General features: G+C 41.7%; 2 protein-coding genes across 3 annotated transcripts; one reads left to right on the forward strand and one right to left on the reverse strand.

Moving 5' to 3' along the window:
- Window positions 1-11,348: 11,348 nt before the first annotated feature.
- Window positions 11,349-17,790, reverse strand: LOC124998700 (adenylate kinase 7-like). Its single transcript, XM_047573173.1, has 18 exons — window positions 17,483-17,790; window positions 17,258-17,401; window positions 16,640-16,754; window positions 16,453-16,547; window positions 16,254-16,364; window positions 16,011-16,094; window positions 15,845-15,933; window positions 15,666-15,756; window positions 15,437-15,514; window positions 15,188-15,337; window positions 14,869-14,997; window positions 14,618-14,720; window positions 14,211-14,339; window positions 14,053-14,124; window positions 13,764-13,961; window positions 13,347-13,564; window positions 13,101-13,259; window positions 11,349-12,987 (listed from the first exon to the last, which is right to left on the reverse strand). Exons 1-18 carry the CDS (start codon window positions 17,564-17,566, stop codon window positions 12,949-12,951), a joined length of 2,088 nt encoding a protein of 695 aa, XP_047429129.1. The 5' UTR covers window positions 17,567-17,790; the 3' UTR covers window positions 11,349-12,948.
- A 4,417-nt stretch (window positions 17,791-22,207) lies between these two features.
- Window positions 22,208-25,633, forward strand: actc1a (actin alpha cardiac muscle 1a). 2 transcript variants are annotated; one of them, XM_047573174.1, is made up of 8 exons: window positions 22,208-22,343; window positions 23,710-23,863; window positions 23,966-24,094; window positions 24,187-24,382; window positions 24,485-24,646; window positions 24,751-24,942; window positions 25,072-25,253; window positions 25,347-25,633. In XM_047573174.1, exons 2-8 carry the CDS (start codon window positions 23,735-23,737, stop codon window positions 25,488-25,490), a joined length of 1,134 nt encoding a protein of 377 aa, XP_047429130.1. In that variant the 5' UTR covers window positions 22,208-22,343; window positions 23,710-23,734; the 3' UTR covers window positions 25,491-25,633. The 2 variants fall into 2 exon arrangements, with proteins under 2 accessions (XP_047429130.1, XP_047429131.1); XM_047573175.1 differs by having other exon boundaries at window positions 22,248-22,343; window positions 23,713-23,863.
- Window positions 25,634-26,477: the final 844 nt, after the last annotated feature.

A 26,477-nucleotide genomic window follows, 5' to 3' on the forward strand; every position in this document is an offset into this window, starting at 1 on the left:
ACATGTCCCTTGGGAGTTGGTGGAGACCAAAAACTGAGGTATAAACAGAGCTCGTATTGGACCAGACTCATCCGATTGCGCAAATATGCAACTATTTTGCAACATGCTCCCAACAGCTATAAAAGGATAACAATCAAATGTTGCGTTTACGACTTATTGTTATAAATAAATCTGGTTTGATTCACTGGAAACATGGAAGTCAATACTCTCTTGCTGTGGGAGCTGACCTGGGCTGAGTTTTTGTATTTTTGATTTAAAGATCACAGTTAATGGAGTTTCATTTAATAATTTAGGGACAAAAAACACCAGCTGTTTTTTATTTTTCATTTTATATGATTCTGATTTTGCCTCCCAGCAAGAATCTCCGGGTTGGAGTCCAGCTTGGGCCTTTCTGGGTGGAGTTTGCATGTTCTCCATGTGTTCGCATGGGTTCTCTCCAGGTACTCCGGCTTCCTCCCACCTCCAACGCTCGTTAGGCTGATTGGTGATTCTAAATTGACTCTAGGTGTGCATGTGAATGGTTGTTTGTCTCTGTATTAGCCCTGTGATAGACTGGCGACTTGTCCAGGTTGTACCCCGCCTCTCGCCCGATGCCAGCTGGGACAGGCTCCAGCAACCACCGCGACCCTAGTGCAGGATTAAGAGGTACGGAAGATGAGATGATTCTGATTTTGTCTGATTTTTTCCTGATCATGTTTTGAGTTTCCTGTTTTATTTTGTTAAGGGTCTTGGTTTCCTGTTTTGTGTTACTTGCATGTACCTTGCATGTACATTGTGATGCTTTTGTCCCCATGATATTGTCACCATGTTCAAGTCTTCATACTGCGTTATAGTTTTCTTGCCATGTTTTTGACCCCTTTGGATCATGTGTTCTGGGTCACCTGCCGTCCGAAACTTTTGTTGGACACCTGCCTCATCTCCAGTTGTCCTGCACGTGTGTCAAATCATGTGAGTATTTCAAAGACAGAAACAAGATTTTTTTATTATTTTTTTTATCACAGACACTAAGATAAAGTTTCTGCGCTGACGACAACAACACCTTTTTGTCTCTTGAACAGACGACTTAAATCAGAGGAGTTACTGGGGTTTATATGGAGGTGAATCTGGGCATCATCTGTGCAACGATGAAATAAAAACATCAGGAAATACTGAGACTAAGAGGAAATACACTGTATATGATATGTGTCTCCTACCTGGTGGGTCTGTTTCTTTAAAACCCGAGCCCAACGCGTGACCCTGTATAGACCCACAGCCAGACCCTTGGTTAACCCTCATCCTCTGCGTTTTTGGGAGGAGTTGCCATATAAAAATCCAACTTTCATTTCCCTCCCTCCGCTCAGAATAACAGAAATCCAGCTGAGACGACTGGAAACTGCTGCTCTCAGACACTTTGCCCCGCTGTCTGTTCTCTGTCTTTTCCTCTTGGTTTTATTTCCAGTGACGTTCGGCCCTTGTTGATTCTGTGCAGCAGCTCTGAGGGAGGTGGGCTGTTACACATTTAAGTAGCCTCTCGTCTGCGTGGTGCATACGCTGCCGAACATCTTCCTACACATAGTAAACAATCACACACATATGCAAAAAATTTCCTGAGTTTTGCTTGCAAATGTAGGGAATAAAGAAGAGGAGTGTGATGTTTTGTGTCCGTAACCTCATTTATATTCATGTGACGCACTCTGAACTTGAGTAACTGTTTGAACCTGTTCAACAAACAAGGTGTGTACTACCTGTTTTGAGACATTGTTCCTTCTGCTACTTATATTCACAAACATTTGAATAATTATGTGTAATAAGAAATCTAGTAACAAACCCAACGTCAGTCTCCCCTCCCCTCTGATCTACAAAACTTTTTAGCATCTTTAAGCGTATTGTTTTGGTTTTATGTCCCATAACTTTCATTTTTCTGCTCTTATAGATCTAGATCAAGATCTAGATACACTTTATACTACCAAAAAAGCCAGACAGAAAAACCTTATGTCTAAATAAATAGAATATTTAGCATTTAGTACCAGATATGTCCCCTGGGAGTTGGTGGAGACCAAAATGGAGATACAAGCACGGAAAGTATTGCATTTTCATTATTTATCCAACTTGAGATTGTGGAAATATGCAGCTATTTTCTAACATGTCCCCAACAGCTATGAGGGGATAACAATCACATGTTGTGTTTACAGCTTGTTGTTATGTTCCCTTGTTATAAATAAATCTGGTTTGACTCTAGATTCATTGGAGACAGTTTTGAGAGGAGGGCAAAATGTTCAAAGACTTGTTTTTAAAGCTGGTTATTTTTCTTCCTCAGAGACTCGATGTGAATTTAAGATATCACATATTCTGTAAATATGTGTTATATAAGCAGCCATATTGGACTTGTAGTGGCTAAGTGTCTGTTATGGGTGGTGCACAGGTTTGATTACCTTAATTGTTTTTGCTTCATATTTAATTATTTTCTTAACTTAATAGGGACACTGACACAGACAGTGGCCCTCACCAAATATATGTTATTATTCTTGATAGTAGTTGTTATATATATATATATATATTTTTTTTTTAAATAACAAATGTTATAGAGAACAAGAATGTGTACTGAGAAATGATATAAATCCACTTAAACATATCTCTTTGCAATTTAAGGTCAAACCATGAGATTTTAAGGTGATCTGCATATTTCTCCATAATCGGGTAACAATTTTCATGACGTTGGCAATTTAGGTCGTCAACAAGCATGTAGGACCTGACACATAAACTTGTGAAATTTATTAAAATACATATGTCATTTTAGAAACTGATCTCACCACTGGAGGAGGTGGTGGTGGAGCTTATGAACTATACTGCAGCCTCCAGCCACCAGGGTGAGCTCTAGTTGCTTTAGTTTCGCTTTAAAAGGAGACATTCCGTCGGCCATCTTTATACAGTCTATGGCATAGGTCTGGGTGGAGGTACTGCAGGGGGGGTCGCAAAATCTTTGGTTGATTAGACATATATATATATATATATTTTTTTTTTTCCCGTGAATATAAATTTCTTTAAATAAACATGAATTCAACACATTTTAGTAAAGGGAAGATTTGGAGGCAGAAGACGTTATATTTCAGTCAACACTTCACTCATTCAGAAATACAGGAGCTGTCTTTACAGCGCACTGTTTCACACAGAGCGCCCCACTAACCAAGATCTGTCAATCTAAGCCTCCTGTACACAGTAGGCCACGCCCCTATTGCTCCTGAGCCAATCACAAGGCCATATACTAGAGCCTCTTCAGTCCCGGGGTGAAATCCCAGAGACATACTGCAATATTTAAACCAGTGTATTATTTGAATATCTTACACAAATAGTGGTTTTCTAGTGGCTGTTTAAAGGCCAGAAAGTCTGCAGACTCACAGTGCGAATGGGGGGTGAAATCTATCACTTTTAGTTAAACCATAACCTGAATAACTGAAAATCACCTCATTCGTATTGAACTGAATCTGATTCCTCTTTGCTGTGACGATTTAGTTTAAAATCTAATTTGTGGAAATGTAACCGAGAGCTCTGAAGTCGTCGTCTCCGGCGTGTGTTCCTCTGCTTGTGTAATCTGATGTTTACTTGTGTGCAGTGACGTATATAATGCATAGTAGAAGCAGATGTGATGTTTACAGTGAGTCGGTGCTGGAACAGTATGTACAGCTCAGTGTAAATAAGCAGTAAACAAACACAGAGGGGCGAACGGGCAGTAATAGAGGAACAGCACTAGGGGTAAAGTTTTTGGGTGACATAGAGAAATGTGACAAACAAGAGCCAGTTTTCATGTAAACATTTCATCACAGATAATTATTTCCATGGGGAACAGATTATGGTGAGCCCATAAATGTGACAGGGCCTCAAATGTCGTGATAGCTGCTGCACGACTGCGGGTTTTTGTGGGAGTCAGGGGTCCCCGAGGCAATCAGAGATAATTGTGGGATGTTTATAATGTCGTTGCCTGAAACACACAAACATGAACTCACACGGAGGCAACCACCTACGCTACGACACATTCTCATGAATACACTCGTGTAAACACAGGATCTGGACAGAGTCCCCTGGTATATTCGGGGTATTTAGGCAGGACTCTGAAAAGCTCAAAGTATTTATGTCTTCTTTCTCTTTAAGACAACAGATTTCCATTTAAAACTCATTGTAGTGGGTGGCTAAAATGAGCAGCTTTCTGCAGGTAATTCTGTTTGTTGCATCACACATCACATTTTCCGTCCTTTAGACTCACAACAGTCTCTTTTTGCGGTCCAAACATTCCTCCTCTTGACTCCTCTGTCAGGCGAGGCCTCGGCAGAACTCACTGGCTCCCATTAGTATTTTGGAAACCGTTCAGATATTTGTTTCTGCGACTGATCAAAGACGACCCGCTCTCCCTGCACAAGCTGAAACTGCCTCTGCAGGAACTGATGCTCCAAGAGGGAAATGTTCGTCCGTGTTTTTCCGGCCTCTGTTTGACCCAGAATGGCTTTAAAGGGGCAAAAATGAATGATTATTATTGTAGCTCTCATGATGTAGATGACCAATGCTGTTTGACTGGAGGCCTTAGAGAATGAAGCTCATTCGCTTGTGATGTTGTTGTCTACATCATGATCATAGACGTATATAACAATAATGACTGAGGTACCGCTCCTCAAAACTGAAGCCAAAGCAAGTAGAGCTCCCCCTGGTGTCAGCTCCATGTTAGTGGATGGCACTCAAACAAAAAAAGGATGGTTTCTGTCATTTTAGGCAGTTACAACGTTCAAAAACAAGTACAGTTTAAAAGCAACATTTCCTAGTGACTAGTGGAGGCAGAGCGTAGTATTAATTAGTCTGGAGGAAGTCTGGCTCCACTCTTAGCATTAGCATTAGCTTGGCCAATGCAAGGAAATAGAGACGCTTTGTCTATATTTATACAATCAATGATCAGGACCAAAAATTCTTATTTCAATAAACCGCAAAGACTACATCCAATGGCCAGCGGGTAGCCTATGTTCATATGAGAGGTGGTGGAGACCAAAACATAGAAAAAAAAAGGTGCAAAACCGGTGAAGGCGCCATTAGCTGGAGGCGCTATCTTCTCCTGAATCAAACAGATAAGTTGGTCTACAGTTTATTCATCCTACATCACAGTGTGAAAATTACATAGAGGACTTTAACTGAATAAAAGTAGCTGCCATTCCTAATTTGTCGAGACCGAGAACAGCAGTGAATGCAGATTTCTCTCATTTGTCTTAATAAGTTTCATTTATTTTTTTTAATGGAAAGTTTATTAAATATAAACATTCTCCTAATTTACTTGTACTTCTATGGACAAAAATTGGAGTTGTCATTATTTATCGGTAATTATGCTATTATGTTGAGGTACTTTTTCCACCCCACTTGTGATCATATTGCGCTGTATGTGGTCCCCTGAACTAAAATGAGTTTGACACCGCTGTTCTAGACGATCACGTAAATATTTGTGTATTTCAGCGTTCAGATGAAATAAAAACACGCTTCACAGGGTTGTTTCTGTATTTCTTCTCATACACTAATTCTCTATGTCAAACAGCCAATCAGAGAGGGTTACTGGCAAACTACCTGCATGCCTGTGTTTTTCATATCCTGAGTCTATGTAACATCCATTCATTAAATTTCCTGTTTTTCTGACAAAATTGTGATAATATCTTCCTGCCACTGTCAAGAATTTAAGCGAAGGAAATGCTTTTCAAAAGGAAACAACACATTAACGGTTTTATGTTCTCGTTTTTCATCTATTTTTAAGTGTTTAATTTGACAATGGACAAAATATGCGAGGGGTCACGGCATCCTCTCTGCGCTCTTACCGTAAATATACACATAATCACAAACATGCAACGAAGACCGGGCTCGCACAAACACAGCCGGCGGCCAGATTGAGCAGCAGGAGTCCACATGCTCGGAAGAACAATGATGTCACTGAGCGTCTTCACAGAACACGATCACCTGGCATGTGTTAGCTCTTATTAAGTCTGTCCTCTGATCGTAAACTTGTTACGGAAAAATGACTGAGACTAAATGCGGAGAGTTGGAGCCACTGCAGTGAGCGGATGGGGACGATGTTCTTTTGAAATGTGCTGTTTATGAAATTGTGTTTGAGCTGCTGAAGGAATGAGTCACTCTCTTGAGCAACTTGACATTTCTTTTCAGAGGCATTTGGCAAAATTTGTATTCATGTCCCTCATTCTGCGAGGTCAAGACAAATTTATTTTGTATTTCAATAGCTCCTTACTTCACAAGTGACTGGATGAAGCGAGTCCCTCGCAGACCCCCTCACAGTTTGTAAACAGTGTGATGTTTTTTGAGGGGCGGGGCTTAACTGGAGGCAAAACATCTCAAACATCGTAGCTTATAAACGGCGGTTAGCATATTTCAAGAGACTGTTTTGGCAGGAATGGAAACACATATTTTTTATAACATACTAATACACCCACTCTCCGAGACTCTGACTGATGGGACTATATTCCCCTACACTCTCACTCACTGGATGGACACATAAAAAAAAAATCGTTAGACACGTATGACAATGTCTTGAATGGACATGTGCGAGATTCGCAGTAGAAGAATTTGAACAATGGCTTTTGTCAAGATGAACACAGATGGTCTGTCTCTCCTACAAAGACATTACCAGAAAAGTAACGTAGCAAAGCAAATTCAGCTTGGACCCTCCTTAGCTAGCGGTTAGAATTAACACACAGGTTTTCTTTCTCAGTGGCTTCTCCACAGGGTTCTTTTCATATAGTCTTCACCATTACCACAGATTTATTTTTCTTATTGGGGCATTATTTTTGGTAACATCTGATCTGACTTCAGGTTGCAGCATAAATTAACAAGCTACACTTTTTTTTTCCTGTCTAGGTGCCAAAACTAAGAGAAATCTTTTCATGAATGTTTCAATAATCTTCATATTTCTCAACTGAACCAGTTTGAGGAGTCAACGAGACATTTCAAAGCACATTTTCTTGTGACGTTCCACGTCGCCGTGTCCTCTCCCGGGAACTTTACAGCATATTTATAGTAACAGTCCCTGTAGCCAGGTTGCAGACCTCTAATCTGACTTGCCGTGGATAACGTCATTTTTGGAAAACTGGTGAAACCACATCTCCGCCGCCAGCACACACGGACGACACGTCGGTGGAAACAGAACGACGTCTGACCCTTCACGGGTGACCGGTTTACACGCGCAGTATAGCGTGTTTGCATGCACATGCACATGCACAGACACAGACACATCGGCATGGACTGAGCTGCCATGTCAGTTTCATTAGCCAACAAAAGCAAACACTGCTGTTGAACACTGGTTGGTGGAGTGTGTGTGTGTGTGTGTGCAGCTGTGGTGTGAGGGAGGTCAATATGGCAAGCACATGGCGCTGGAATGATTTAACAAATTCTTGAACTGTGAAGACAAGATATGTAGAACTACTTGTGGCATCTATGGTATTTCTTTGTGTGCGAAACAATAAAATGATTCACTTCACTTCCCCCGTCCAGTTAGGGCCACGGCATGTAAGGTGTGTGTGTGTGGTCCTCTTTTAACGTGATCAACCACCAGCAGATGTTACGGTGACCACCACGGGGGAGGTGCGCGCTATTTCCGTCGTGTGCAAGGGTGGTAAAAGGTTGTTGTGACTGGAGGCCTCGCAGATAAAACAACGTGGCAGAGACCACCTCAGCCCTCAGTCGGACTCCTTCCCCGAAGTCGCACAGTCACTGTTTTTTTCAGAGTTCGCTGCGTTGACTTAAAGTCTTTCGTAGGGAGACTATTACGCAACGACGACTTGGACTCAGGTCCTCACACGTGCTCCCGCAAGCTGTGTGTGCAGACTACCGGGCACCACGGCTAATTTTAACTCTTGCTTGTTGGGGATGCTGCGTGGAGAGGATGACGGCTTATTTCCTGCACACAGGAAGACACACAAACATAAAGAACAAGGGTGGTGAAATGATGTTGGACGCAAAAAGTGTAAAAAAAAGAAAAGCCTTTCATTGAGCCGCTCGGAGAAGTGTTGATGAATAAAAGATTTCCACCTTCAGACTTTGTATATGTCAGCCATCTGAGTCGACGCCCTGAAGCCCAGAATGAGACCTTTCTTCTTTCAGGTGAAACCTCTTTCTCTTTCAGTTCCACTGTATTACCTGGACTCAAGCTTTTCCACTGGACAGACGCCATCACGGTGGAGCAGACAGTGACCTCTGCTCCGCTGCTTTTGGAAGCCAACGCTTAGCTTTTTTTTAAATGTATTTCTTATTCATTAAATAGAAGGGGTGGAATTATATCTTAATTAATCTTCTGCCTGTGGTTTAGAAGTGTTTTTCTGAGAAGAAGTTTGGATTTTTTTTTTTTTTTTTTGGCGACTACCTGCATATACTTGAAGTTAAAACTATTTTAATGCAAACTTTATTACTTTTTTTTTTTTAAATGTATGCATAGAAGAAAACAGTTCATTTTAATGAGTGGCAAAAGAAATAGCATTGATGTCAATGGTAGCTGTTTAACAAGAAGATTAAAGTATTGAGAATAGGTCTGCAACAGGGGGTCAGCCCCCTCTAGGGGGTCCACAGAGGTACTGCAGGTGGGGTCACAAACCTTTTGGTTGATTAGACATTTTTTATATATTTCTTTTTTAATTTCTGCCCCACAAATTTAAAATTCTTTAAATTCACATTAACAAAATATTTTGGTGAAGGGACAATTAACAGCTTAATATTGAATGCAAAATGATAATAATAATGTATATTTATAAATAGCACTAGGCCGAGTTTAATATAGAACACATATAGGAGGTAGGGGGTCAGTTTTGGGGTTCTTAGCCTGAAAAAGACCCCTGGTATTGAGTATAAGGGGCATTTTTCCCAGCATGCAATGGAGCCGGTATAACAGAAACAGAAACAATGTTTTCTAAGCAAATATAGTTTCAGTTATTCACTGCAAATTCTCAGCATTTCTTCAGTCTTCTCTTGACGGCCAGGTGGTTGGAGTTTGACTGAATTGCTGTCCGACAGGTGTGAACGATAAATTTGCAAAAAAATGCTCAAAAAAAACCCCCAAAACAATGAATATAGAGGGACAAATATGTCTTAAAAGAGGGATCACATCCTCCTCTCGCGGCAGGAAAATACTTGGACTTCGGGGTCCGGCCGAGAGCTGAAGCGTCCATACATACTGCAGTCGTGAGTTATGGGAACTGAGCGTTTTTTTGGCACAACGTCATTTTCTCTCCATAAATATGAGGGTGGACGTCAGCGTCAGAGTTGGAGCTGCTCCCTGCAGAGGAAGTCCGTCATAATTTACTCCTTTCAGAGACACTCTGGCTCTCGCAGTGTCACTGCCAACACTTTTATTGTGGCTGGATGGCTGCGACCTCTTCACCCTCCTGCTACGTATAGGCCCCACTCTCCCCCAACACTTGCTACTTTCAAACACATGATATTCACCATGAAACAGTATTAACAGCTACAGTCCAATTTGATCTCAAGGGGGCCAGACCAGTAATGTTTCCCTTTGCTTTTTGGTGCAAAGCAGTACAGCTACCAATTTCTTAAGAAGTGCAAGGTGCAAGTGCAACTTCTTACTTTATCGAAAATTTTCAGCTAATATCTCACCCTCTGGCGGGCCGGTTTTGGCCCCCGGGCCTCATGTTTGACACCTCTGCTCTAGATACTAGAAATCCAAGACATGTAGACAAGTAGACACACCTTTTCTCAATATTTCAGTATAATTTACATTAATACAAGTCACACACACAACCTGTGCCTACGCCTTACAGTTCACCCTCTTTGTTTGTCAGTGTACAATTCATGCAGACTCTGTAAAGTTTCTTTTTAAAACAGTTTCTTCTTATTTATGCCATAATATATATCCTTGTTCTTATTTTTGGTTTAAACTTATGTTCGTTGCACCATCCAGTGAGCATGTGTGGTAATAAATGTGATTCTGAAATGTGAACCTGCTGCCTTCAAACACTTATTTGTGAACTTCTCGTCTCTACATGGAAAGTCACAAAATGCTCCAGAGGTAACATCAGTCATACTGTGAAATGTATTTACATGGTTCTCAATAGGCGACTCTTCATCGCTCATGTACTTTTATTCTGAACGCATCCAAATTTCACTAATACCTCGTCTTTCTCTTCTACCATTAATCAACTTCAGCGAGCACTTGCACACATGCTCTCAATTCATCTCCCCAGCAGACGCTGTTTTCTTCCCTTCAGCTACGAGCTCTTATCTGCATGTCGCTTGCCTTCCTTTTTGGACGTCTTCTTTCTCGCTGGTTTTCCCCTCCAGGTTTGTTTGGTCTGACTGCCTGCCAGCTGCAGATCTCTGCTTCGAATAATGAAACTTCTCCTCTACATGCTGTGTATTTGAGTTGAGCAACTTGTTTTTGAGTTTCCATTTGGGATTAAACGTCGGAAGGAAACTTAGAGCTGTGAAATGTTGTTGTGGAAATGTGCAGTCACTCAAACTTTAGGTGCTTCAGCTCATTGTTATGTTTGTAGGAATGGACTCTATATATATAAAAATGTACAAACCCTAAATGAGGTTAATTGTATATTTCTGGTCAAATCCTTTCAAGCCCCGGCATTTAAACGTGAGTTATATATGCATATACAGTTCTAATGAATGGAGAAATTAGATTAAAGCATGCTCCAGGTAGTAAATATGTAAAGTCATTTTTAATATTGAAGTTTATGGGGATAAACTTGCTTTAAGAGCTAGTTTCAAGAGGCCATTTGAGAAACTTTTGGCTGTAAGATCGTCAACGTTGTTAATGTTACAGACAGCAAAAAGTAGGTGGTATAATAGCGAAGGAATTCTGGGTTCAAAGGTGGTGGAGACCAAAACAGAGTTAAAATGAGATTGGATTATTTGAAAAGCGAAATAAATGGCGTTGCCAACATCCGGTTGCAGGAGGTATCTGGTATCCGTTGAAAGGCGGGGTACAATTTGTATGCGTTTCACCAGTCCTACACAGAGAGACAAATCACCATTATCACTCACATGCACGCCCACAGACGATTTAGCATCAGCAATTAAACCCAGTAAATCGTGAGAGGACACCAGAGCGTGCAGAGAGAATCCACACAAGGCACAGGAGAGCATGCAAACACAACACAGAGGGGTCCGGTGCAGATTTGAGCTGACCCTCTTTTACAACGTTAATGTGTGAAAGGTTGAGGCGACACCTTTTTGCATGTGATCAGATTATTTACTGAGTGAATTCAAAGGCCCTGCACACCCACACAGTAGTTTTATGTTACCCTGATCACATCTGTACAGCTTGGGGAAAGAAAAGTATGAACTGTGGATGGGATGAATGACTGAAAACACGTCCCGCATGAGGGTTTTGGTGGTTTTTAATTAGCCAATTGATGCACAGTCTAGGAAACAACATCGTAATAAAGGGAACTGTATGGCAGGAATGTCTCTTTGAAGGTCTGGTGTTGCTTTATTCTCTAAAAAACGACTTAATGCCTGTATGAGTGTGGTTTATAACCAACCTGATGTGGTTTGCGGTTTGGTTAAAGCTACAGAAACAAACCTAAAACAGTTTGTTTCTTGTGATTTTAATCTGCTATTTTTGGACGATCATTGTGATAAAGCCCGTACAATAATAATAATAATAATAAAAAAGGAAGTTTCCACTATTGTCATGATTTATTTTCCACATACTATGAGTGAGCTTGCAGACAACTCCTCAGTCACAAAGCAACTACAAAGCAAACTGCAGACACCGGTTTGTCTTTAATGACCACAACAACCGGAGCAACACATTCTTACTTTATGACCCCTTTTACAACAGCATCAGAACAAAGGCCTTTACTCTGGGCAGACTTATTTATTCGGCGACTATCACAGCAAGGCACAACACACCGTTTTCACTATGTTTTACGTCGGCGTAAACTCTGTAATGCATGTTACTGCGTCTTTCTCCTTCATCTGTGATGTTAATAGAAGGACGTTCTGCTCCACCTGGTGTTGAAACCGCAGACTGAAGAAGACGGAGGCCCTTCAGATTTTAGGTTTTCCAGTTGAAAATCTCATCCGGAGCTTTACACAACATGAAGTGTACACGGAGTTTACGTGGTCCCCGGATTAAAACCAGCACAGCTCTTCTTCCAGTAAATGCTGAGTCTCTAAAACACAAGCCTGAGCTGAGTCACCAGAGGAGACGGCGCCGCAATGAGTGGAAACCTGAATGAAGTCCTGTAAACAGTTTGGTGTAGTTTATGACGGGGCAACAGTGATGCATAGTTTTGTTCTTTTCAGTTTGTTTATACTGGAAAATAATATTGTAGTTCTCCCTGTAAAAGGTTAAGGTGTCGAGGCCTTGAACCCTCTCTTAGTGTACAGATAATAAATACTTTGTTCTGACTCTCGCACTTCCACCTGTTTATTATTATTAAATACTCCACTGATGCTTTCTGGTGATATCTTTGGAAAATCATTTTAGTTTGCAGTGCATTCACATTCCTCGTTACCTCGTTCCACGTGGAAGACTGGGGTTCGATTCCCCGAGAGTGAGACTCTGTGTTTTGAGAAATAAATAAAATATCTCTTTATGTTGATTCTCTCTTATGTCTTGCCACTTTATTAGGAACACCTGTTCGATTGCTTGTTAACACAAATAGCTAACCAGCCAATCACATGGCTGCAATTCAATGCATTTATTCATGCAGAGGTGATCAAGACAATTGTTGAAGTTCAAACTGAGCATCAGAATGGAGAAGAATGTAAGGTGTACCTAATAAAGTGGCCGGTGAGTGAATATGTGACCATTACTTCAGCCTTTATTGTGTTTTTGTGCATTGCCTAGAACTAGAATCGGTTGTGTGAATCTAATCAATCTTATCTCCATCTTTTCATATTTATTATGAGCTTGTGACAAATCTTTCTGCAGTAGAAACCGAAGCTGAGCACGGAGGTTAGTTCACATCCTCAATGGTCCTCTCGATTGTTCCGTAAAAGATATTCAGCCTGCACACGAGACAAAATGGACAGAATTACCTGCTGTGTCAGTTTCCTGACGTTCATTTTTTTTTTTTTAATATTTTTAGATATGAACAGATCGGTTTTAAATGTGCAAATACCAAGAAGTCGACGGGGTCGTCTGGTTTGATCCTGCAGCACTCCACCATGGCTTCAGTGAGCGAGGGCATCACGTACTTCATCAGGTAGCTCCTCAGAGGAAGAGAATGAGCTTCCACCAGCTCGTGCTCCTGTCGCCTCACCTCCGACAGGTTCTTGTGCTGATGGATTAAATAATTGAACTGAGCTGTTAAGAGTGTATCAGGAGTTATAAATAGTCACGCATGCATACTGTTCTCTGAGCGTACCCACTCCTCGTACTGAGCGGCCATCTCAGCCAGAGCGGCCTCGTTCCTCCGCTTCCTCTCGGCCACCTCCGCAGCCAACTTCTGCCTCCTCTCCTCCTCTTTCCTCCTGTCCTCCTCCTCCTGCTCCTCCGGACTCAGGCCATAGTTCTTGGGGACTCCAACCATCTCTGTGATCCTCCTCAAAACATGTGTGTACTCTGGATCATCTGCGGTGACAACTGGAGAGGAGAGGAACAGTTAAAAAACTGAGCTGCAAACAAGTCTACAACATCTGTGAGAGATCCCTCCTCATCTGGTTCTCCTGCGCCGTGAGGAGTCTTGGTTTTTATCCATATCGAGAAACTATTAAGATATTTAGCTTGACTTTTCTGACACCTGGTGGCCTGATATACAACAGTGCCACTTCAAGGTAAGTACCGATGTGTTGTGGCTGAATCTCCAGCTCGTCGAAGTAGTCCAGCAGCGTTTCCTCCGCCCTGCTGAGTTGTCTGTATCGCATCAGACGAGCTAGGAATTCATCCTGGGTGTAGCGCATCTTCTCTGCCACGCTTTCTGGAAGTCCTAGGACTCGGTTTGTCAGGAAGTCATCGGATGCATCCAGGGCAAAAACATGCTCTAAAAAAAAAGAAAAAAAAAAAGGTGTTAGAGTATTTTCTAAGTTTGTTAGACTCTAGTGGTGAATTGCCGTCAGAAGTTCTTCAGCAACCTGGAGTGATCTTCTTGTTGCATGCAGGTGCTTTCCCCGTAAACTCCATATCCTGGTTCTCCGTATCCTCGTCTGAGCAACAGAAACACACGCATACACTTCTGCAAAAAGCCTTTAATAAACTTTACACAACAAATACCTTAATGGATGAAACTCACCACTGAAAATCGCCTTAGCCTGCTCATAGGTCTTGGGGAAGCCATCGATTACAAATCCTTGGTTCTTGCATTGTTTGGAGTTTAGTTTTTCTTGCAAAATCTCAAAAACCAGCTGCTCATCCAGGCGACCTGATGCAGCAGAACATTGGTTTGAGTCAGACACTAAGAGTGAATAGTGCTATGTGACAAAATTTAGTTTAATTCTCTCCTAAGAGCTTCTGTCCCAAATCAGACCGGTTACAGCTCATAGCTGCTTTACACTTTTCTCTTAAATTTTTGAACTTAAATGTTTCAGACACAAAGTTTGAAGTACAACAAAAGTTGTACAAATGTTCTCAGATAACTAAAATTAAATGTCTATTTTATATTTTGTTTTAGACATTTATTCCTGTGCTTCTTTGACCAACCTTCATTCGCTTCCTTGCTTTTGTTAAAATCTTCCAGTTGTTTCTGAGCAGCAGCAGCTACGTCACTGTCATTCTCAGGGTCAGTGTCATTCACCATCGCCTCCTGTTACAGAGACAAACATGACAAACGTGTATTTCACATGTCATCACTGATCTAAGTGCTCATTTCCAGCTCTCTGGTTGACTACAACAGGAACTTCCACAAGAGGGCAGTATTTTTCCTTGAGTCACATGACAGAGAAAGAACGAACCAGTTGTCTGAACTTCTCTTCAATGATCTCCTTGATCTTGATGTGGTGTATTTGGTAATGATGACAGAGTTTCTCTGCAACTGTGGTTTTCCCCACAGCTGGAGGTCCAACCAGCAAGATTCGAACTGGCTGAAGAAATAAAACAGAAACAGGAAAAAGGGAAACTTAGGTTCATAAATAAGTCATGATTGTCTATTTGAATCTTTTCCTCCATTACTACCACTTCTCTTTACTCGTACTCTTTGAAGTTACAGAACTTCTTCAGAATACTGTGTACAGTATCTATCGTATGTTTCACTGGAAGGATTTAAACACTCACAAGCAGCTGCCTGGTGTTCTTGTATTCCTCCACAATGTTTTCCATGTTTTCAACCATCCCACCTTCAGACGTCCAGTGAACGTTGAAGGAGTGTTTTATATAAAAAGCATCCATGCGGAGGTTGATTTTTAGGAACTCCAGTTCCTCTGGCTGAAAAGGGAGAAGCAATATGTTTTATATTAAATATGTCTGAGGGAAATGTGCACTGACGTACTGAAGAAAACACCTTGTATATATCATATGCTGTACCTGAAAAGCCTTCGTAGTGATGGCATCCTGCACTGAGAGTTTGTTAGTTTTCTCTGGTCCAAGCACATCACTTATCATCTAGAGTTAAATAAGAGAAAGAGTTGTTTTTTTTCTGTTATTTTTTTTTGTTTGCTTGTTCTGTCGTCTTGGTCAAGCTGGATTCAAATCACACCACATTTCTTATCACAAATACATGAACCACTTTCCTAATTCTACTGCAGCTACTTACCTTCACGATGTCCTCTAAAGTGTTTTTAGACTCATCAACAGCAAGTATGTACTTTAACTTTGGCTTGAGTTCAATGATACTCTGGATCACTCTGTAAAAGAAACACAATCAAATATCAAATATCAAATATCTTTATGTATCAGGCTAACGATTTACAGTAGGCGAGTAAAGTCAATCACCCTCCAAGGTCATAGATGTGAATCATGGGTATGTGATTTGTGCCATCCCCAAATATGGGAACTTCTGGACTCTCCATCAACCAAGACACCTGTTAAAAAATACAAATTATGTATTGTTAGCATAGATAAAAACACGAATTATTATTGGTTATTATTATCTTAATACCTTGAAAAAGTAATGAAAGAGGTTCTCGCCCTTTCCGTACTGAAGACCAGCAGCTACAACGTAACCTGCGAGTTTGGACTTTTTCTGTAAGTTTGAAACATTCGATTATGATTCCATTTATTTCCCAGGCACTTTTATCACTTAAAAGTAGCTAATCATAAAGCTGAGACTACGCAAAAACACAATCATGGCCTAAACTGCTACTGTTGTGCTGGAAATAGAGGCTTTCATCAATCTACTCACTCCTCGAGTTAATTTGAGCACAAGCTTTTCCAGATTGTTGTGGTTTCTGAAGCTGGGGTGAGGCCGTCTCCTCCTGAACTCTTCCTCTGTCAGCAGAGCGTCCGTCTCATCCTGGAGGTTTAAATTACATTCACACAAATTGTTTATAAGCAACGTGACGAGTCGACAAGCTTGCCGACGGTCTTGGCTCCAGGCTCACCGGATTCTGAGGCTGGGTCACGGCCCACGTCATGACGGTGGAGACTAAGATGAACATTTTGCGAGACTTGAAGTTCTCCATCTCAGCGTGAAGGGCTGTTTGTACAAAGAAGAAACCGTAAGAGATGAGAGCACCATTAACACAGTTAGTTGACAGACCAAATTATCAGCCTGCATCCCGTCCTTACCTGTAAATGCCCACGTCGCCTCTTCGACCTCCTGTTGTGCGGTACTTTCTGAGATGTTGTACACCACCGCATCACACTCCAGAAGGTGTGGAAAGAGTTCCTCTCTGCTCGGTGACTAGCAAAGGACATTGTAAAAGATTTATTTGCATTATCCAGAAATAGATTCAACTTACCATTAAACGTTAACAAAACCTCGGTTTACTTATTCCTGTTGTAAACTTAGAAGAGTTAGCTTCATAATGAGACACAAATTAAACTAATAAATCTTGTATACGCTGAAATATCCTCTTGTTTATTTTAAGGATGGCATTTTCGAGCAGGAGAAAAATATCTAAAGAGGTTAAATACTACTCCTGTACCTCTTCAGCAACGTATTAAGCATTACGCAGAATGCCTCCTCTCAGAATATTACTATTATATGCTATTAAATTAGTAGCACTGAAAAATAAATAGACTATAGCAATGAATCAGGTCTCTACAAGTTGAGCACATGCATGAAATTAAGTGAAGTATTAAATGCATTTGCAGCCCTGCTGCACAGTATTCGTGTATTGTAATTTCCACAACTACCTGAAAGAGATTTAGGCGTTTTAAACCAGATTTTTAAGCCTCGCTCACCGTGTACTTCTCCCGCAGGAAGCTTGTTTTTTCGTCTTTGGGGGAAGAAGACACAGTTCCCACCACATGGAAAACAGGTTGTCCTCCAGGTGAGGGCAACGTGTCTGCTTCTCCTTCCTCTTCAGCTACGTAGGTTGACAAGAACTGTTCAGAAAGGTCAGAAAAAAATACTGTGATGACAGGAATATCTCGCTGTCTAATAAAATACGAGTGCTACGTCCTCACCTTGGCGATGTGTTTGGATGAATATCTGTCCACGTCGTTGACAAAGACTCGTTTGGGGCGAGTTTGTGACTTTTTGTCTCCCATTTTATTATTTTATTATTTTAAATGTCTGCTTTAAACTAACAAAATCTATCTATTAACTAACATTAATAGCTCGATGCTAGTTTCGTCAACAAAACACAGAAGAACTTCTTCCATGTCGTCTTCACCGTTGCTACGGACTCATAACGGTTGCTAAGGCTCGGTCAATGAAACCGCTGAGAAATTACGTAGTTCACGTAGGATGGAAACGTATTACGTCACTTTACGTAAACTGACTTTTTCAATGGCGCTGTCCTTAAACAGGAAGCAGATATTTGTAGATATTTCATATTTTATTTGTTGATTTATTTATATTAATACTTTTTATGAGTCACATGGTATCGTCTCCTAAGTCGAAGAAATACTAAAACTTTTATTTTATTTTTTATTTATTTTTTGATAATATAAAGCAGAAAAAAGTGCCCGAAATGAAAGAAATTGAAGCTTTGATAACATAATAAACTCTTTGCTGACCATTTATGTAGGAATTGCAGATTTTTCCAATATACTGTTCTTTAAGTTTAAATATTAATGAATAGGTTAAATATCATAAATATCATTTCAGGGCCATTTAAGTCGCTTTAAACCGTATTGTAAAAGATGCAGCAGTGTCTGAAAAAGAATACTTGACCAAATATTCAAAATATGAGAGCATTCGTGTTAACAAATGCCCACTGCAGAGTTACAGAACAGATTTAGCCTCTAAATAAACACGCCTGTGATGTGAAGTCTTAATATAAGGTTCACACGTCGCAATATCTCCTGTATTTTATTTTGTAACATGGTGTCACAATACGTTGACAGCCAATTTAATCCTCAACATCTTCCTAATGAACTCACACATGCACAAACTAGCCACCCCCCCGCGCGCCTTTAGATCTGATCACAGTGCAGGACAATGGCGCGATGACATGGAAACTTTCAAATCACCCCATATATTTTTAGAGCTGACACTATCTGAGAAACTGCTGGCAGTGCTTGATAGTGTGCGTGGCACACATGTAGTCAAAGCGCAGAGATACTGAAGGAGGCAGCTCATAGGATGATTGGCTGGTTCTTACCATTTATAGTCACACATAACCTCTAATAATCTAGCTAACTCCATCAGGACCTTACGTTAGTGTGATAGTTAATTATTTCTTTAATATCATTTCAGTTAAAGATAAATTAGTGAATATTGTGGAATGTATTTCAGGGATGTGGCTTCAGCAGATTTCTTTTATTATTCATTTAAAAAAAAAACTGTCCATGACAAAGTCTGATGTCTTTTAAAGTTAATATCACTATAAAACAGACACAAACAGCAGATACTCACATTTCAGATGGTGCTTCAATAAACAAACCAGAAGCATTTCCTCTTCAGTTTCTATTAAACGACAAACTGGTTCATCAACCAAATGTTTCTGGTGATTTTATAACATTTCTAGTATATTTTCTACATTTATTCACAGTTATTTTTTATAAAAGAAGCTGTAGTTTAGTTGAATGACATGTAAATGCACTGTACCTGTAAGCTGCCAGTTCATTAGGTACACCTAAAAGTAACAAAACTCACCTGTGACGTTTTTATTGAAAGTTATTTTGCTTTATAATGATTATTTTGAATAATGCAGCTTGACGTGCTGCCTGTCTGTCTGTCGTGCATCTCTTCACTCATATGTAACGATTTAACGTTCCTACGTGATGAATCTCTTGTTAACATCTCAGCCGACAATCAGTCTGTCAGACTCTGGCGAGCCGTCAGCTGTTTGCAGCAGGCATGCCAGACATCACAGTAACGCTGGCGCTGTCGCCAGGAGCAGCACGGCAACGCCAGGAAAAGAATAGTGATCATTGTCAGGGGAGATTTCTAAAATTTACTCCTCGACGGCCGCAGAGTTTTGGCATCGGCAGTCGTCTGCTGTTGTGGAAGTGTGGAAAACGGGGCAAACAAACAAACAAACAAACAGGCAATTAGTTATCATCACACGTCTCTTATTTCTCCTCATTCTGTTTTCTGAAAATGAAATGTGAGAAGATGTGGAAAGTAATCGCACAGTAAGAATTTCTTTTTATTCAAGTCGCCAAGCTACGAGCAAAATGTCTTCCTGTATGTTTCACCTCTAAAGAAAATATGCCACAAAACGTATCGTAAATTCCCAAATGATAAACAAACCCCTGCCTACGTTAGACGGACTGTTAGAAAGCAGCTGTTGCTAACAGCTGCAGAGGAGTGTGTGCATGTTGTGCGTTGGAAGCGGTGGTGGTGGAGTGCAGAGGGGGCAGCTGTCAAGAACAGACAAACCGTGAGCTTCCCCACATTCCCTTATAAGGACGAACGTCCCTCTAAACCTTGACCCATCTCAGGCCAATCTGCTTTATCCTGATAAAGACCAGGAGATGAAGATGAGATGCAGGGCTCTGCCAAAAAGTGTGGAAGTGTGTTGACAAAACACAGCGGCGGTTTCATCCCGGGACTAATAACAACAATCCTGCCTCAAACTTCTCCCTTTCAACCACTTACACTGGATATAATAATACTGAATGACTCATTAACGTTTATGTTTGTTGTTCTTTGGTTTTCTTTATTGGTTTGTTTTATTCACCAGAGAATCAGGAAAATATTAGAAGAAGATGATGAAGATTTGCAGTAGATTTGGATTGTTACCAATGTTGGAAAGTAATTAAATACATTTACTCAAGTGCAGCTTATGCACTGTTTTGAAGTATTTCATCTCTTCATACTTTCCCTCCTGTTATATAATTAAACAATTAAACTATGTACTATGAAGCAACATTAAAGTACATCTCATGCATGTGAAGCGAGCGATCTGCTTTTTCTTTGGATTCTTTACATAAGGTTTCTAAAGTCTAGGTTTTTTTTTTTTTTACTTTTGCTTCTGACTTAATAATAATAATCTGAAAACTTCTTCAAGGCTTCAACAGTTGCTGCAGACCATCATAGGGCAAAGTACCTCTAAAGCTCATACACTATCTCTGCTGCTGTTAAAACTTAAATATAGAAGCTGCTGCTGTGGCCAGAGGAACAACGCAGGGTTCAGATGTGACCGCACATAATCTGTGCGTGGTACAGCCGACACAAGCATGGGTTTGTCGTGTCTGCTTTTTCTTGTTGGTGTCATCGTTATCAGTCACACACTGTGTTTCATCCTGTTTACTTAGACTTACACAGGTTTTGATGATGATCCACGTCACAGGAGCTTCGTTGTTACGGAAAGATGAGCTGTTATACAGATGGGTAGAGCAGGATATAAAAGAAGTCCAGTAGTGTTCACTATGGCTAATTGTGTCTGGCTTTACTCAGGAAACACTCTACTATGTAGCACAACAAAAAGTTCGGTCGAGAGAAAAGAATCTGTGCACAAGAATTTGAGATAAACTTAAGTAAGTCATTTTGAAAACTAGTGTTTTAGCACAATTTCTGTTTTTTTTTTTTTTGATGTAATTTTGGAAAACAAACTGTGCAGCTGTGAACATGTCATTTACAGACGGGTTTAATACATTATCATCCACCCAAACTGTGTTAATTTATCAACTGGCTCATGATTTAAATGTCTCTGTTATGTAGAATCCTGGAATAGAAATGGACATGTAGGTTAGTAGTGTTTCTTTCTGAGGTACATTACAGCACATGGCTACAAATGGAATATTTGTTAGTGTGGGGTGGTGGGTGTGGGGTGTGGGGTGGGGGGGGTATTTACATTCTTACTGCAGTCACAGTGGCCTGATAGGGCCCCAGCATGTGGACATAGGAAGTAGGAGGTGACGAATGAGGAGCCCCAGCTCTCGCCGTTCTACCCCCAGTGTGCGGTTGATGTGCAGCCACCTGCTTCCCCCTCCATTTCCCTAAAAGGAGACGCCGGAGCCAATCGGAGCCGAGCACCTTCGGGCCGTCGCTCCCCGCCCAGGCCCGACGCTGGGATCTGTCGTCTGCTGGAGGTCTGGCCCCCGGGGCCTGAGCTAACTCCCTCCTCCTCCTCCTTCTTACGATGTTGCCTCTCAGCTGTTTGGCATGCTTTTACCCCCCCACCTCCTTCCACCCTTATCACACACATGCCGCCACACACACTGGTAAACTCTCACGGACCGGTCCCCTTAGACGGCTCCTTAACCAGATCGCCCAGACAACATCTCACATTACCATCACAGCCGGGAATCACCCACTTCCCGAGCGCCCTGTTCCAGCTTAGTCATATTAGCACATCCTTAGAGGCCGGCTCCACAGAGGACGCATGAAACAGGAATCTGAACTTATTACCTAATAAAAATGGAAATTAAGTCTTCTGAGTGACTTAAACTCTCTGTAGCTGTGAATTTAAAACACGTACATTGATTTTTTTTTTATTGCATCTAAATAACTAAACAGAGACTTAAGATCATCATGTGCAAAATGCAGATTTCTGTCTCAAATATTTCAATTTGAGTATCATACGAAAGCCCTTAATCACATGTAAAATACATATTCTGTCATTTATTTACGTATAATCTTCATTTACATGCAGTCACGTCCGTTTTTAATCAACCACCTTAAGTCTGATTTCCACTTCCCTCTATGGCCTTTAATCTCCAAGGCAACGTCACTCCGGTTTGGTGGCGTTCCCTGACACAGGATCCACTTCACCGGGCCATTTTGCTGAGCAACACTTAATTTGGGCTTGTGTGAAGTCCTGAGCCCGCCCACCGACCCCCCGGCCTCGGGACGGTGAGACATATTTAAGGACCCTCTCACACCCCGGCTCCTTTGTCCCAGTGGAAACTCCAGTCTTGTGGTTACAACTTGGTGAGTCCCTCTGCAGTTTATTTTCATTTATTTTTTTAATCTTAATAGCTGATGCATTTTGGAGTTTAGTGGACAGATACTACTGATACAACATGGATATGCAGTGTTTTATACAGTTTGGAGTTCTGATTCTTGGTTTGAGTAGATGATGGGAGGTATTAGAAATAAAATGTTGAGTAGAGGCTGCTGTAATGAATGCAGATTATCAGAAGCTCTGATGGTTAGGGTGCAGGAACAGGATGCTTGCCTGAAGTGGGAGTGCGAGCATCTTTAACTCAAGAGGACGCTTACACGGTTCAGTCATTGGTGGTATTTGTTTAGATTAAATAGATCATATGAAATTAAAGGAGATGTACATTTCAGACTGGATGTGATCCGTAGGATTGTTGAAACTACTCTGGAACTCATATAAGACAAAATACAGCCTTTAATGCTATTGATGCTTTCCTGGTTAAACTGATTTACATCCTGATAATTTAAGGGAGAAATAATTTCACATATTCAGCGTTTCTGGGAAGGACGAGTAAGAAGTGCAAGTAAAGAAACAATGAAATAGTGTTTAATTCAATCACACTAAATTAATAGGAAACAGTCCTTTGCCATTAATGGTACTAACTTGCAAAGTCTAAGAGTTAGATGTCAGAGTAGATTTCAGAGTGGAGATGAGGGTTATATTTAAGATATTTTTTTAGCAGAAATGTTGTATTTGCCTCATTTGGAGTTTCATTGCAATGATCACGTGTACGAGCATCACACGAAAATACTGTAGTAGTCATTAAATTATACCTCCGGATGTTGATTTGAGAGGGGAAGCCTCTAGGAAAGGGTGGTGGGGGGGTGATGCTGGCAGTTGGGATGCAGACCAGAGTCCAGAAATCCTGGAAGGATCAGAGCACATGGTCTGGATCCAAACAGAGGAGTCCACTATGAGGCGACAGCTGAGAGGAGACACAGGCCTCCTCTCTCCTCTTCCTCCTCCTCTTCCTCCTCCTCCTGCTTCACCGCTGCCACTTGTCAAAAAGACAAACCCCCTCAGCTGTCAACTGGCTCTGGCTTAACGATGAGATACAGAAGGGGGGGAGACGGAGGTGGGTGACAAGAGTCCCGAGGCTGAAAATAGACCTGTGAGTGTGCGGGGGGGCCGTTGGTCCATGTCCCGTTTTGGTTTTGCCAGGCAGCCGAAAGAGTCGCAGAGGAGATTAGAGCACTTAGACGTGTCTTCATCCTCAACATAGTAGCGCTCTGTTGTTTCTCAGATATGGAAATATCACACAATACGGGTCCTGATTCGGACGGACTAAAACACTTCAGAATAAATCACAAACTAACATTTTGCTCCCGTTTCCGTCCCCTCTCCCTCATGTAGCAGGCCAGCCCAAACCAGACCAAACATGTGCGACGACGATGAGACCACCGCCCTGGTGTGCGACAATGGCTCTGGCCTGGTCAAGGCTGGGTTCGCCGGTGATGACGCTCCCCGCGCCGTCTTCCCGTCCATTGTTGGACGCCCCCGTCACCAGGTCAGAAACCGATGTGTGACGCAGCGTTTCCGAATGGTCACATTTTTTTTGCAGGTAGTTGAATTCGAAGTTTCTGAGATGCGTTTTTTTCTTCATCCGCAGGGCGTGATGGTGGGTATGGGTCAGAAGGACAGCTACGTGGGTGATGAGGCCCAGAGCAAGAGAGGTATCTTGACTCTGAAGTACCCCATCGAGCACGGCATCATCACCAACTGGGACGACATGGAGAAGGTGAGAAGCCGAGATACAAACCTAGACTAGAAAAGGGGATTTTAATGCTGGGAAGTGGTACAAATCCTCACCCCTGCTCTTGTTTTCATTAGATCTGGCACCACACCTTCTACAACGAGCTCCGTGTGGCCCCAGAGGAGCACCCCACCCTGCTGACCGAGGCCCCCCTCAACCCCAAGGCCAACAGGGAGAAGATGACCCAGATCATGTTTGAGACCTTCAACGTCCCCGCCATGTACGTCGCCATCCAGGCCGTGCTGTCCCTGTACGCCTCCGGTCGTACCACCGGTGAGTCTCCAAACAAAGACTTCAACTGAGCGCCGCTGCAGGCTGATTTCACTCTGCACGTCATGTATTTTATTCTGACAAGCTGGCGCTTCCCCTGCACAGGTATCGTGCTGGACTCCGGCGATGGTGTGACCCACAACGTGCCCATCTATGAGGGCTACGCTCTGCCCCACGCCATCATGCGTCTGGATCTGGCCGGTCGCGACCTGACTGACTACCTGATGAAGATCCTGACTGAGCGCGGCTACTCCTTCGTCACAACTGGTAAAAAAGCAGCAAGAGTTACAAGAAAAAATAACTAATTTAACATACAACATTTAACATCTTTGGAAACTGGTTGACTAAATTGTGATGTTTCCTGTCTCCAGCTGAGCGTGAGATCGTGCGTGACATCAAGGAGAAGCTGTGCTACGTCGCTCTGGACTTTGAGAATGAAATGGCCACCGCCGCCTCCTCCTCCTCCCTGGAGAAGAGCTACGAGCTGCCCGACGGTCAGGTCATCACCATCGGCAACGAGCGTTTCCGCTGCCCCGAGACCCTGTTCCAGCCTTCCTTCATCGGTCAGTCACAACAGCCGACCCACTGCTAGTTCACAACAAAAAACATTGGAATAGCTTTAATTATTTCAGTGCAACCACCATCCTCACTGTCAACCAAGCACTTAACCATTTAACATCTCGCCTTCTCAGGTATGGAGTCTGCTGGTATCCATGAGACGGCATACAACAGCATCATGAAGTGTGACATCGACATCCGTAAGGACCTGTACGCCAACAACGTGCTGTCCGGCGGTACCACCATGTACCCTGGTATTGCTGACCGTATGCAGAAGGAGATCACCGCCCTGGCCCCCAGCACCATGAAGATCAAGGTGAGTCCGGCTGGTTTAAGTCAGGTTCTTGCGGCAAACGAGAAAATATTTCAATACGGTTGAAACTGAACTTTCATCTCCTCCCCCGTGCAGATCATCGCTCCCCCTGAGAGGAAATACTCCGTCTGGATCGGCGGCTCCATCCTGGCTTCTCTGTCCACCTTCCAGCAGATGTGGATCAGCAAGCAGGAGTACGATGAGGCTGGTCCCTCCATCGTCCACAGGAAGTGCTTCTAAATCTCCAACTGACGCCAAAAAAGAAAGAAAAAAAAACTCTAACACCAACCACACCAGCTTTCATTCTGCATCCATATTTCTATTGTTCCTTTTGTTGTATATACATGTAATGTTGTAATAAAAATAGTTGCTTTTAACAGTAATCTGGAGAGTCTGTATGTACTGTACAATTTTCAATGAGAAACAGTAGTTAGAAATATTTGTATGTTATGTTCAACTTAGCTCAAAGGAAATTTTAGGTACTGCAAAGATTTATTCATTTGATGACTTCAGGAAGTAAAGACAAAACAAACTTTTAAGAAAATTTAATTTTTTTGCAAGATGCTCAGAAGTTATACTACCTAAAAATAAAAAATAAAAATATCCATAGATAGATTTAGTCAGTGATCCTCATCAGGCCAGAGAATACATATTAATAATGATTTTATTTTATTTCATTTTATTTATAATGACCTTTTCATCAAAGGATCTCAAAGGGCTACAGGATAAAAAAAAAATCACATTTAAGAGAAAATAGAAAACAGAGAGAAAGACTTAAGTTGACAGTTGTATTTCAGTGTAAGCAGTTTTAAGCAGTATATGTTAATGACCAAATTATCCAAATTAATTTGGATTGAACCTTTTAACACTTCTGCTCCAACAGAAAAAAACTGTCTAGTCAAGTTACAGAAAGTTAAGTCTGAGGTCCTGACACTGCAATAAGTACGGTCCAAGTGCTGAATGTTCACAGAAATGCCTCCCAGTTCACATTCCCATGCCTCCTTCCACAATGAGCCACACAAACAGTAGAACAAGTGCAAAATCTCTCTGTTTTCAAACACTGTCTTCAGCCTTTTGTGTCTTCATTTTACTAATGTAGGTGGAAAAATACCAGATCAATGTGGCTAAAAGGCTAAATTACGTCTGTGTCTCACATTTACTACATATACGGCATTTCTTTGGACGTAGCTGAAAATTGGATCAACTGTTATGTTTTAAATCAAGCGC

This window comes from Mugil cephalus, chromosome 21 (genome assembly GCF_022458985.1).
Source record: "Mugil cephalus isolate CIBA_MC_2020 chromosome 21, CIBA_Mcephalus_1.1, whole genome shotgun sequence".
Taxonomy (NCBI): Eukaryota; Metazoa; Chordata; class Actinopteri; order Mugiliformes; family Mugilidae; genus Mugil; species Mugil cephalus.

Bases quoted from the DNA above. Each gene is read 5' to 3' on its own strand.
- LOC124998700 (XM_047573173.1), bottom strand. From the start codon at position 17,566: ATGGGAGACAAAAAGTCACAAACTCGCCCCAAACGAGTCTTTGTCAAC. The intron at 17,402-17,482 runs GTGAGGACGTAG...CTTTCTGAACAG, and splicing joins CATCCAAACACATCGCCAAG to TTCTTGTCAACCTACGTAGC. The intron at 16,755-17,257 runs GTGAGCGAGGCT...GTCCTTTGCTAG, and splicing joins TCCTGCGGGAGAAGTACACG to TCACCGAGCAGAGAGGAACT.
- actc1a (XM_047573174.1), top strand. From the start codon at position 23,735: ATGTGCGACGACGATGAGACCACCGCCCTGGTGTGCGACAATGGCTCT. The intron at 23,864-23,965 runs GTCAGAAACCGA...CTTCATCCGCAG, and splicing joins TTGGACGCCCCCGTCACCAG to GGCGTGATGGTGGGTATGGG. The intron at 24,383-24,484 runs GTGAGTCTCCAA...TCCCCTGCACAG, and splicing joins CGCCTCCGGTCGTACCACCG to GTATCGTGCTGGACTCCGGC.